A 13,368-nucleotide genomic window follows, 5' to 3' on the forward strand; every position below is an offset into this window, starting at 1 on the left:
AGTCCCCAAACTTGGCAGAGGCAGGGTAAGAAGAAAGAAAGAGAATGGGAACCAGGGTCATCTGTCTGAGTTCGCCTGGCACTCAGGCAGGACAGGTGTCTGTCTGCCAAGTACGGACAAGGACAGGCCTGGACCATTCTCCTTCTCCACAGGTGACCTCGCTGGGCCACAGAGAGCACGTTTCTCCACTGCAGCTTTCATCCTGCTAGACCTGGTGCCTGGCAGAATCATCCGGGAGATTTTACAAGGAGAGGTCTCAGAACCCCAACCCCAGAGATTCTAACTTAATTGGCCTGGGTTGGTGTTCTGCTATTGACTGTTTTTGTTCTGTTTTATTTTAAGCTTCCCTGGTGATTCTAATAGGCAGCCAGGGTTGAGAACCACTGCACTAGTTCAAATGTCACCTTCCCAAGGAAGCTTCCGCCACCCTATTTAAGTCTACAACCCGGCCCTTAGGTCTCTCTCCCCTCCCTGCTGTACTTTTTCTCCTTGTGCTTTTCAGCATTTAATATACTTATGTTACTGTGGTTACTTATCATTATGCTCCTGTCTGTCTCTCCCACTAGAGTATAAACCCCTTAAGGGAGGGAGTTTGGTCCATTCCATTAACTGCTATACCCCAGCCCCAGCACAATGTCTGGCACACAGAGTAAATGCTCAATAAAATCTGCAACTGAATGACTGAAGAATGAAGTGAGGTCATGTCTACTTGCTTTCATATCTGTCCCCACACCCCCAACTACCACCACATAATACACCTAGAGCAATACCCAGCACATAGTTGGTGCCCGTAGTAATTTCCTAGGGCTGCTGGAACAAAGTACCACACACTGGGTGGTTTCAACAGAAATTTATTCTCTCGCTGTTCTGGGGCTAGAGGCCTGAAACCAAGGTGTCAGCAAGGCCATGCTCCCCCTGAGACTCTGGGTAGAAGCCTTCCTTCCTCTTTCTGGTGGCGGCTGTTACTCCTTGGCATTCCCTGGCTTACAGCTGCTTCACCCTTGTCTCTGCCTGTGTCCTCACGTGGCAATCTTCCTGTGTGCTTCTGTCTCCACTGGGCACCAGTCATATTGGATTAAGGGCCCACTCTACTCCAGCATGACCTCCTCTTAACTCGATTTCATCTGCAAAGACCCTATTTCCAAATAAGGTCACATTCACAGACACCAGGGGTTAGGGCCTCAATATATTTTTCAGAGGGGAATAAATTCAACCCACAACAGTTTGGCTGAATGGAAGAGAGTATAGTTTCAAAGCAACTAGGAGGCAGAACCAGTAACTAGAGTAGCTCTTGCTTCTACTCCCTGGGCCTCTTCAGAGTTCCAAGCATGTCATCTGAGACACAAGTCTGCGAAGCCCAGCGACTGGCACCCAGTAGCCACTCCAGCAACGTTCACAGAACAAACGGTGGAATGGTTCTGGCAGGAGATGCTGGAAACCTCGGTGTGTGTGGGCCTCCAGGTGGCTTAGAAAGCCTGACCTGCCCTCCAATCTCCTATGATCTGCTCTTCCAGGGCCCCCTCCGGGACCTTCAACAGCTGCTGAGGAATCAGGGTGGGCAGGTTGCTACGGCTTCCTTCTTTTCAGGGGTAGGACAGAATGACCAGCCAGCTAGGGAGGAGGGGCTCAAATCAGGGTTTCTAACTCACATGGCAGCTTGGACAGGGCCTCGGAGACCCCAACCCTGACCCTTGCAGCCAGTATGAAAACACTGCCACCCCACATTCCCCAACTCCTGTCAGCCACATTTCTCTGCCATCCGGGAAAGATTCTGCTCAGTGACTGTCACTTCAGGAGGTTTACCTTACCCAGGGCAGGCTGTCTATTCTACTGGCCAACCTTTTCTGGTCTGCTCTGTGGTAATTCTGAAGGCCATTTTGCAGCCCGGCTGGGCCCAGATGTGCCATAAGGTGCTAATTCATCGATTAGCTCCCACTTGAGAGCTCATGTTGGCAACGTGACCAGGCCTCACAGCGGGCGGGTGCACAGAAGCCGGGCAGGCCCACTTGCTCTGTGCTTCTCCCTAATTACCTGCCATCCATCACTCGTGGGCCCTGCGTTCCACTCCAGAGGCAAGAGCGGGCAGGCATGCGTCCCAGTTACCACAATGGGCCCTTCAGCTATCTGTCACTGCCTTGGCTCAGCTTTACCACATGCATTTTTGGTTAAGCGCATTTCCTCACTGTTGCTCCCTTTTGCTGCCAACAGGCCCTGTGACTTGATGAAGCTGTCAGTGTCTGGCCCTGTTCCTGTGTGGAAGCCACATCCGGCAGCATCTGAACACCCAGGAGCTGAGTTGACCTCATGGTTTGGGCAGCCGACATCATGAGGACCTGCTCCTTTGATCTTCTGCATTCCCCGGCATTGCTCAGGGGGAGCTCAAGCAAGGCCAAGAGGCATCTAACTGTCTGTTAAAGTGGCCTTGGAGGACCCAGGGACTGGGAAACAGAGGTCACATGTGGGGGTTAGGAAGGGGATATGGCAAGGTCTCAGCCCAGCTCCCAGCATTGCTGAAGGTCTTGGGGAAGCAGGACAGGAAGCTCCCTGGAGGCCTCCCACGGGTAGCATGGGGAGGCCCAGCCACAGGCCAGGGGTCTCTTCTTGACCAAGAGGGCTGACCCCTGAAGCATATCCTCCATCTGCTCCAGGCCATACAACCTGGAGTCCACTCATGCCCCTTGGGAGATAAAGGAGGAGTGATGGCTCATATGCACTAGGTGCGCAGCACAGTCAGGTATGGTCTTAGCAACAGCTGGCTGAGAATGGCCACCACACGACTGGGTGTGTTCCAAGGGCGGTGGAGAAACGATTAGAGTGAAGCGTATGAGCTAGGAGCAGCCAAGGACCCATCTGAGGGCAAAGCTGGGAGAGGCAGAGTGGAGAGGCCAATGAGAGGACGCTGAATACTGGTGTCTGCACCAGGCTCTGCCACCAGGGAGAATCCACCCTGAGGCAGTCGTGCCTTCTCCACTCTCACGCATGGGACACCCTACTTCAGAAGGTGGCTTGACCATCAGGACCCAGTCCAGGGATCTGGGGTCAAGGTATGTCCTGAAATCCACGTTGCCAGCCTCAGGGCCTCCTGGAGACCCCAGTCCATTCCCTGATCTCTCAATCTTGCTTCTGCCCACCAAATCCTACTCCCACCACCCAGATAATGTACCACCCTGCAGAACCTGCAGACTGTGTTACAGAGTCTTGCAAGAGCTGGGGAAACGCTTCTCAAAAGAGAAACTCAGTGAGGGAGTAGGGGGCTGCACGGAACTGAGCAGTTAGCAGTGACCTCGCGGGGGTGAGAATACGGTGCTTCTAATTTTTTCTCTTATTTTGCAATTTTTTCTGCTTTTATTTTCCAATTTTTCTGCAAAGAACATACATCCTTTATATAATAAAAATGTTTGTTTTTAAAAGGTCAAAAACAAATCACATTCTTTTTTTAGGACCTGATTACAACTCTTCCATATTCACGATGTTTTCTTTGGCTTACCCAGCCCAGAATGAGCCTTCTTATGTCTGAATTCTTATTAGCAGCAGAATCAGGAACCACAACCGATTCCGGATGTTTCAGAGGCAAAGTCTGACATAATCCAGCGGGTCGGTACCTCCTCGCCCTGACTTCTTCTCTCTTCCCATCTCCCTGGGGACCCCCATTTTGAGTCCAGAGAGCTAAAATAATAAGTCCTTGCTAGCTGCTGGTTCCATTCCCCACAATCCTCATTGTGTGTCACGGGGCAAACACAGGTTTGTTGTCAAGACCCCACCCCAGGCAAGGACATGAAGAAACTGGAAGCTGTGTGTGCTGCTGGTGGGAAGGTAAAATGGTGAATTGCTATGGAAAACAGTATGGGGGTCCTTAAAAAATTAAAAAAAGAATTATCGTATGATATAGCGACTTCACTTCTATGTATATACCCAAAAGCATGGAAAGCAGGGACTTTAAGAGGTATTTGTATACCCATGTCCATAGAGCATTATTCACAAGAGTCAAAGGGTGGAAGCAACCCAAGTGTCCATCAGCCAGTGCTTGGATGAGCAAAATGTGGTATTTACACACAGCGGAATATTATTCAGCCTTAAAGGGATATCTGATACCCGCTACAACATGGATGAACTTTGCTGTTAACATGTTAACAGTGAAAGAAGCCAGACACAAAAGGGCAGAACTGTGTGAGTCCACTTGTATGAAGTGACTACAGCGGTCAAATGCACAGACGGAAAGCAGCATGGTGGCTGCCAGGGGCTGGGGGCGGGATGGGAGTCAGTGTTTAATGGGTACAGAGTTTCAGTTTTGCAAGATGAAGGAATTTCTGGAGATGGATGATTGGTGATGGTTGCACAGCAATGCGAATGTAAAAGTGGTTAAAATGGTACATTTTATGTTATGTATATTTTATCACACGTAAATTAATTAATTAATTCATTCATTAGAAAAGACCCAACCCCAGTGGCTCCCCCAATGGGGCCAGCTCGGTGGTCAGACCGTTGTTCCCACAGCACCTAGCTCGGCCCTGCCTCACTGGTGAGGGCTGGATATTCCCTAAGGGGCAAGCACAGTGTCTTTCCCATCTACTCCTAGTCATGCCTGGCACATAGTAGCAGCTCAATAAATGTTTGTGGAATGGATGAGACAATAATATAAAGACCACTTAGATCTATAATTGGCATGAGTGTAGAGTTCAGAATACTTAATATCAGGTTGGAGACAGGAATGGAGGTGTTCATGGCCCACTCCCCTCACATGGTCGGCTGGTCAGGGACACCACTGGAGATAAACATTTTCCCTCTCTGCCCACAGGGTGCACAAGCCACTCATGGGATCTGAGCATCGCAGACACTGTGGCGAGGTCATTATAATTCAGAACATGAGGTAGCTGGACCAGACACTGGAGAGACCTGGGGATACAGCCAAGTCCTTGAAGGAGACAGGAGAGGAGATAATAACCTTACAAAGGGGAGGTTTGGGAGAGACTGGGAAAAGAAGGGGAGGGAGAGGGAAGAAGTGAGGGCAGGGCAGCCCTCCCTAGACCTGGTTACATCCTTGCAGTATAAGGAAGGGTGTTACCTCATTTTCATGCCTGGGCCAACAGCCCCTCTGCTAGGCCCCTGGCTCCAGCCCCACAGGGCTCCTGGGTCCCTGAGAATGAGATGAGCCTCTGATTCAAGCCACTGAGCCCAGACCTCCACACTCCATCCCCGCGGTCCACACAGATGGAGCCCTATGAGGAACATGCTTGTTCAGCAGAGAACCAGCGCCCCCTGGAGGAGGAGCTGTCTCTTGAGTAATCTCCGGCCCTCCCCACCACCTACTTTTAAAACCTTAAGGAGTCCACATGGGGACAAGTCAGTCAGATGCGGGGCCATCCTCATTCAGTAGAGACCCTTATGGAAGGGGAGAATCCCCCAGCACCTTCTCAGGCCTTCCTGGCCCTTGAAACCTTTGGGGTACTGAGTTATCTGACCTTGACGCTTGCCTGAGAGCTTACTCCACTTCCATAGGGCAAACAGTCTGCAGCCTGTCCTGGACCAGGAGCCCAGCCAGTGGCTTTATAGACTCGGCCTCATCTCCTTCCCAGCACCCCTGCAAGAAGCCCTAGGCTCTGCCCCTTTGTGACTTTTATCACAGTTGTAACAGGATAACTGAGGAGTGCGTTGTGTAACATCTACACCCTTGGAGAATGCAGTCCTACCCCCTCCTCATGTGATACTTTCCCAATTTACTAGTTAACCTATTGTTTAGTGTATGTCTTCTTGAACAGAAAGTGAGTTTCCCAGTGTCAGACACAGTGTCTCCCTTCATCCCCTGCCTGTGAGTGCCATTAGAGGTCCCCACCAAGGGAAGCAGAGGCAAAATATATGCTGACTGGAGGACTGAGTGGACATCATTACTCCCGTATTAGGGGTGAAGAAACTGCGGCTCAGATTAGGTGACTTGCCCAAGTTCCCAGAGCTACAAAGTGGCAGAGGGGAGTGACCCAGTCTGCTCAACAGACACTCATCTTGCTCAATGGTGACCTCTTGCAAGAGTACCTGAGTTCTGGCTGCACCTCTACTTTTCCTGTGACCCATGGGGATGTGCCCCCCTACTGGTGTGGTCCTTTTCTGGGTGTCCCCTTCCTCCAAACCCAATATCCCTCCTCCAAGGCAGAGCACTGGGAGCCCCCCCGCCCCCCCAGCCTAGAACAACCTCTGTTGGCATTTGCTGGAGGCTCTTGTCCCAGGAATGGAAACAGCACAGCCCACCTCTGACCCTGAGGTGGGGATAGGCAAGAGGGCTCTCAAACCACAGGTCTAACATCACAACACTGAGCTTCTGTTCCAGCTGATCTGTTCAGCCAGAGGGGCTGAAATATCTCCATCTGTCACCACACTTCAGAGAGGAGGGGCATCTATGGGGCTCCTGGTGTTCCGTGCCTCTGGCCTGCCTCAACCCACAGCCAGTGGTGGCGGCTCAGCATAAAAGCGTCCGACAAGCTCCTGGCCCTCCCAGGAACTGTCTGCCATACACCCATTCTCCTCGGGGCAGGGAGAACAAGGCCACGGAGTGGTGGTGCCTGTCTGTCACTCCTCCCTGCCCAAACTTCTCCCCCCATTAGTCTCTTCCCCTTCCAATCTGTCACACTGCGGAGCTGATTTATTTTTCTTGTGGCCTTGCTCTCAGTGGGGTTAGAGAACAGCATGTCATCACCCTCTCTAAATATTACTGTTCCGTAGAGATCTGACAAATGTGACTCATCACCCTTCCACTCTCCAGCTAGAGAATCCCCAGGCCTTTCTTTGTTGATAGGACTGTGATAATAATCATAATAATAACAGTAACAACAATAATAGCTGCTCCCAATTAGCACTGCTCTGTGGCAGATACTGTACTAAGCACTCTCCTCGCATTATTTCACGGACTCTTCACAACTCTGTTATGTCGGCGCTCTTCTTATCCTATTATGTAGATGAGAAAACTGGGGTTCAGAGTGGCTCAATGCCTACAGCTTGCCGGGTCACAGAACCAGGAAATGTTGCGATGATATATATGCAGAGCTGCCCAACCCCGGGCCTAATCACTGTACCATGAGCCCAGCTCCGAAGTGTGTTTGTCCACTGTGATGCCTCCCCTCCACCTTCTACTCAACCCCCAACCCAAGCCAGAATTGAACCCAAAGAGAGACCAGAGCCAGCAATGTGCTTCCATCAAGAGCTACATCCAGCCCAGCTGGGCGTGGCTCAGCGGTTGAACATCGACCTAAGATCCAGGAGATCGGGGTTCGATTCCTGGTCAGGGCACATGCCTGGGTTACGGGCTAGGCAGCTGATCAGTGACTCTCTTATCATTGATGTTTCTATCTCTCTCCCTCTCCCTTCCTCTCTCTGAAATCAATAAAGATATATTTAAAAAAAAAAAAAAAAGAGCTCCATCCAGTGCTGCTAATGGAAGAGGAACCAGGCCCCAGCAAGATATTTGCATAAGATTGCTTGTGGCTGGCCTTTGATGTGCACCAGCCCCCTCTAGCCTGGCAATTGCAGAGTCTGAATTATGTCTGTCCCCATGACAATGATGGCATCTTGGTTTCTCTCTCCTTTCATCTCTTTCCTGATTGCTGTCATCGATCCTGAGCACATCCGAGAACAGAAATCCCCCACTGTGGCTGGGCTCTGCTTCTTGGCATGGGGCTGCTCGAGCCACTCTGATCAAGGCACTATTCTTTTATCAGCTCAAAATCACAGCCTCTCTGGGAGAGGAGGGATGAGGGGGTGTCACCCCCAGCGTGGGCCACTCCTTGGAAGAGGCCTGAGCCAGACCTCTCACCAAACCCGCTTGCTGGAAACCCAAAAGCCAGCAACTGTGGGATGGGAATAAGACGCCACCTGTGGCATGGGAGGACAGAGGTGTGAGCGGGCCAGGGACCAGGCAGAAGCAGAGGTGGCCAGATGTGCTGGACTGTTAGCCAAGCCAGGCTGAGAATCTATATCTTAAATTATGGACTGTTTCTGAGTGGCGAATTTTCTGGGTTTCCTTTGTGTTCCACTTTATATATAAATCTATTTTAAATACATCTTTATTGATTTCAGAGAGGAAGGGAGAGGGAGAGAGATAGAAAACATCAATGATGAGAGAGTCATTGACCAGCTGCCTCCTGCACACCCCTGACTGGGGATTGAGCCCACAACCCGGGCCTGTGCCCTGACTGGGGATTGAACCTTGATCTACTGGATCCTAGGTCGATGCTCAACCGCTGAGCCATGCTCGGCCCAGCTCCACTTTATATTTTAATGAAATGTGTTGAAACCTCCGCTGTGCTAAGAGCAATCAAAGGAAGTGCCTTTTGTCCCTCCTCTGCCTGGAGCAATGCCAGGGCCAGTGAGGTGGAGAAGATAGAACCAAGAGAGAAAATTCCAGAAGGGGGCAGCTCAGGGCTTCGAATGTGCTGGGACCGCTTGGCAGGTCACTTCTTCCCACCTGAACCTTGGGATCTCTGGAATTTGTTCCAAGCAGGGAGGCTGTTTCTTACACGTCATAAGGTGGAGTCCTCCAGACTTTAGGGGCTGCCATTAGAGAGGAAAGGCCCCTGGTGGGTCCTCAGTCACTCACACACCACACACACACACACACACACACACACACGCACGCACGCACGCACGCACGCACGCACGCACATGGCCTGGGGGCTCTCCAAGACTCTTTCCCATACAATCTAATATGAACTCTTTTCTCCTGGGCATATAAAAACATCTGTCCAGTAGTGAGGCTACGTAAAAACTCTGGTATCAAAAAGCTTTGTGGACCCTGGCTGGTGTGGCTCAGTTGGTTGAGCGTTGTTCTATGCACAGAGAGATTGCCGGGTTCGATTCCCAGTCAGGGCACATGCCTGGGTTACGGGCTCAATTCCCAGTAGGGGGCATGCAGGAGGCAGCCCATCTATGTTCTCTCTCTCCCTCTCCCTTCCTCTCTCTCTAAAGTCAATAAAAAAAACATTTAAAAAATAATAAAAGAAAAAATAAAGCTTTCTGGGGGCAATTCTCCCACTTATCCAGCTATGATATCTGAGACAAGTTAATCTCTGTGCCTCAGTTTCTTTACCTATAAAATGGAGATAATAATAGTACCAACCCCTTAAATTTATTGTGGGGACTGAGTGAGTATATGCAAGCACTTAAAATAATGCACGGTTACAGAAATCTCTCTACAAGTATTAACTACTGTTAGTGATTATTCTGCCACGGGAGGAGAGAAGCGGGTGTGAGGAAAAAAGGAAACCAGCAATCAGAACTCCCTTCCAAGGCCCGGACCCCACTTTCCTCTCTGAGCTCGGTTAGCTGAGACTGCAGCCCCTCAGGATACCCCCTGGACATGGAGACAGGGCCAAGGCAGCTTTCTTCCTAACAGACCAAGGCTGCTGCTGCCTGCATGGTTGCTGCCTGATAGTGGGGTGCGGTGGGCTTCAGGGGGGTTGAGATATCCACCAAACTGGCGACAAAAGTATTGTGCAGGTACATTTTTTTCCCAAAAGCGTTGAGTCTGTTTTGAGAAGTGGGTAGAGGACATGTGGGCAAAAGTGACAGTCTTAGATTCCGGGGCACCCTTGGGAACAAGGTGATTCTGCCTGCTCTGCGTGAAGACACAGCACCCTCACTGCTGCTGCAGCCACCAGCCTCACCTTGGACGAATGGATAGTCTGTGTGTGTGATTTACTTTATTCCATTCAATCCCTTTATTGATAATGCAGCCCAAGCCTCCGAAGAGCTCTCTCTATACCAACCTTAAAGGACTCATGGTCCTGGGAAGACCTGCCAGGGAAAAAGTAACTCTCTCAAAGGCAAACAGCAGCTCCTTTTTTGGGCATATGGAGGATTATTTGGCCATGCTGGATGAAGGCCACTGTATCGCTTCATGTCCCTGTGGGGCTCATAAGCAGATTTTGCACTCTATTAATCTGCATCTGTTTGCACATCTCTGCTGTCAGCAGCATCTGTCTAGGGAAGTAGCAACCATGCAGGGAAAGGAGCATGGGCTTTGGGGTGGGCCAACCTGGGTGTACCCGGCTTTACCACTCCTGGCTGACTGACCTTGGACAAGGGTCTTAGCCATTCCGAGCTCAGTCTCCAAACCAGGAATGCTGATGAGGGTCCCCACCTTGCAGGGCTGTCAGGAGGATTAGCGATGAGGTGGGTAGAGCAGGTACAGTGCCTTGTACATGGCTTAGATGCTATGGAAGCTCCTGGATGGTGATGAAGACTGTGATGACCGTGGAGACATCTCTGTCCCAAGTCTGTGCTTTCTCTCTCCCTTGTTAAGCTAGAGTTTCCCTAACAGCTGGTGGTATCACTTTCTCCCTTCTCCTTCCTTCTGTCTCCTCTCCCTGCAGCCTCACCTCCTCCCTCCTTCCAAATAATAGTTGATTTTAACAGACTTAGAGAGGGGTTCCACAAATTCCAAAGCCACCAGGCTGCCCTCTTGGGCTGTGCCCCCTTGAAGGGAAGGGAGTGGGAGTGTCCCTCGTCTCCTTTAGTGCTCTGCCCTCCGCCCTGCCCTTGCCCCCAGCCTCACTCCTACCTCACGTTGTCATGTTTCTGGATGTAAATCTTATGGAACATCATATCCTCCTGCTTGGCGTTGATGTCTGCTTTCATCTCCATGGCAACATGACGGGGAAGGACAGACAGCAGGAGCCGCTCCTGGGGAGGGAAACAGATGCTTTTGTCACAGCTCCTTCCACCTGCCTGGCAGTCAGTCCCCTCTCCACTCCAGGTTGACTCCTCCACACCTGTGCCCCACTTGCAGTAAAACCTCTGGGGCTAACACCTGTGTGTGTGGGGGGGAGGGTATGTTTGAGACATGCCCCCAGGGCTACCTGGGACACCTCCTCGTTCTTGGTGCACATGGGAAAAAGTACTCCCGGTCACCCTGTAGCACTGAGCACCTGGGTTAGAGTCCTGCATGTTGTCTGAGACAGTGTGACCTTGGGCAAATTACTGGGCTTCTCTGAACCCCAGGTTCCTCTGCTGTAAACAGCGATGGGTTGCTGAGAGCATGAGATCCATTCAGTCAGTCATCCAATATTTATCGAGCATCTGCCATGTTCCAGGCAACGTGCCGGGCGCCAGGAGTTCTAACTGTGGACTAGACAGGCAAGTGGCCTCCTTCTCAAAGCTCCCAGCCACATGCAGGTATGAGCACTAGGAGGCACTGGGCAGGAGCACCTCACCCAGGCTGGGGAGTAGCAGGGAGGTAAGAGAAGGCTTCATGGGGACCAGAGAAATGAGGTGAGGCGGGGCTCCATTTCCATGCAGGGGACAGTGGCCCAGGAGAGAGGGAAAGCACTTTTAGGAAAAAGCTAAAACCTGTTGGTGAGGAGCTGGGAGAGAAGCAGGGAGAGGGGCCAGAGCCACACTGTGGACGGGAGAGCCAGCCAGTCTGCGTAGGGTCTGGACCCCGACCTGCTCTGTGTTCTCCCCCAGGCCTGCCTGCCCTGAGAGGTCCGGTGGCTTCCGGAGGGGTTGGCCTCCACCTGCACCCACCTCTGCCCACTACCCCCACCAGGCTCGCTCTTGGGATTCTCTCATCTGGAGCCTTTCGTCCACCAGCCTCCAGCCCTCATTCTCCTGTCCTTCATTCGGCTTCACGGATGCTGGGCCACCCCCTCTCATGGCCCTGGGACTCTTTTCCGGCTCCTGGGTCGTTTCTGGCTCCTCCCCTCTTCCTAGCCCCATAAGAAACTTAGGGACACCTCGGTCCTTCTGCTCACTGCTGCCCTCTGGGGGTGAGGTTTCCACCAGCACCTCTGTGGGCACCTCTCACCCCTATCTCCCAACCAAGGCTCCAGATGTCTGGTCACCTTGATCCCATGCCCTAGATCAGGGATGGGGAAACTTTTTTCTGCCAATGGCCATTTGGATATTTATAACATCATTTGTGAGCCATACGAAATTATCAACTTAAAAATTAGCTGTGGAAAAAGCTCCTAGATTTATTGAATTTCAAGTACTGCAGGTGCCTTGGTAGAGTCAGACCAGGTGATTTTGTGGGCAGTATATGGCCCGTGGGCTGGATGTTCCCCACCCCTGCCCTAGACCATACTCACCTTCTCTGGTATTTGTTCCCCAATGCCTCTTCTTTTCAAGCTACCTGCCTTTGCCCATAGCACTTCCATTCTCCTGATCCCCAAGGTCAAGACCTTGCCCATGTAAACTGCTCTTAATTCTCAGCACTTCTCTTCTGAGACACTTCTTGCCCTGCAGCTGCAGGCCTGTCCAGCACTGATCAAGTCCTGCTGGCTTGGACACAAGCTCCTGCACTTGTTCTTTCTGTTCTGCATCTGCCTCCAGTGTCCACATGCAGTTCTCACCCGATGACAGGATTCTGGCCACACCATCTGGCCAGAGAGCCGCTCCTCAGCACCCCTCCACCTCCCACTCGCCCTGCCTGTTCAGCCCCAGTCTCTCCAGGACACAGCTTTTTTCACGTCACTCCCCTGCTCCAAACCTCCAAAGCTGCCCTGGGTTCCACCAGCCACATCAAATGTGAATTCTTCTGGACCCACTGAGCACACCCCTATTTTCACTGCAACCCAATGCCCTCCCTTCACCTGCCCCCTTCCTGTGCCTGCCTACCCGATACGCTCCCACCCCCCAGACTTGGCTGCGGTTCTTCTTCTGAAGCTCTTCTCTGCCTCAGCAGGTCTAGGCCTCCTCAGGTCGGGCCTGGAGGGCAGGGCGGGGCCGCCTCCCACCGGTGTCTCTGTCTCCAAGCTGGCCACCTTTGATCTATGCTCCACTGTAAGCCAGTGAGCGATCTTTCTAAGACACACACCTTACCACACTGCTGGCCGAGTAAAACCCTCCTATGCTTCCCGAAGACTGCAGGATCAGCCCATGCCCCAGCCTGGCCTCGAGGCTTCCATGATCTGGCTCCTGCCTGCCCCTCCATGCTCACCTTGAGGCACCCCCTGAGCTGAAAGCTGTACTCTGCCCCAGGTAGAGTGAACCATGGGAAGGGTCTCAAGCTTCTGGTGTTTTTTCTTGCCTTTGCACACAAGCCTCCTCAGTTAGAATGACTATCTTCACATACAGGCTCATAGTCTTCCCAGAAGGGGATCCTGGCTCTGGCTGTAAGCAGTCTCTCCCCACCTGGGCCTTCACTTAGAGCCCCTGATCACTCGGCATTTCAATGACCTACTACGTGTCTCCCTTTAGTGTGAGCAATGAGACACCTCCCGGGGACAGGAGCTGTGTCTTGTTTAGCTCCACAGCCCACAGCCATGTGCTAGGACAATGCCGGGAAACTGGTGAGGGATGCTGCTCTCTGTGGTCAGCCTGGTCTCTCCTCAGGTGTCAGTGAACATGGCCACTGAAAGCCATCTCGTATTTACCGAACTCTCA

The 13,368-nt window shown here is 51.8% G+C and overlaps 1 protein-coding gene across 1 annotated transcript in view; it reads right to left on the bottom strand.

The window, feature by feature from the left end:
* Window positions 1-13,368, bottom strand: part of ADCY5 (adenylate cyclase 5) — a 143,351-nt gene that overhangs the window by 45,494 nt on the left and 84,489 nt on the right. Inside the window, exon 3 of the mRNA XM_016199939.2 lies at window positions 10,544-10,665. Coding sequence (XP_016055425.2) covers window positions 10,544-10,665 — 122 coding nt within the window. The remainder of the gene's footprint in view (window positions 1-10,543; window positions 10,666-13,368) is intronic.

The sequence above is a fragment of the Miniopterus natalensis genome, chromosome 6 (assembly GCF_054644295.1).
Source record: "Miniopterus natalensis isolate mMinNat1 chromosome 6, mMinNat1.hap1, whole genome shotgun sequence".
Classification (NCBI taxonomy): domain Eukaryota; kingdom Metazoa; phylum Chordata; class Mammalia; order Chiroptera; family Miniopteridae; genus Miniopterus; species Miniopterus natalensis.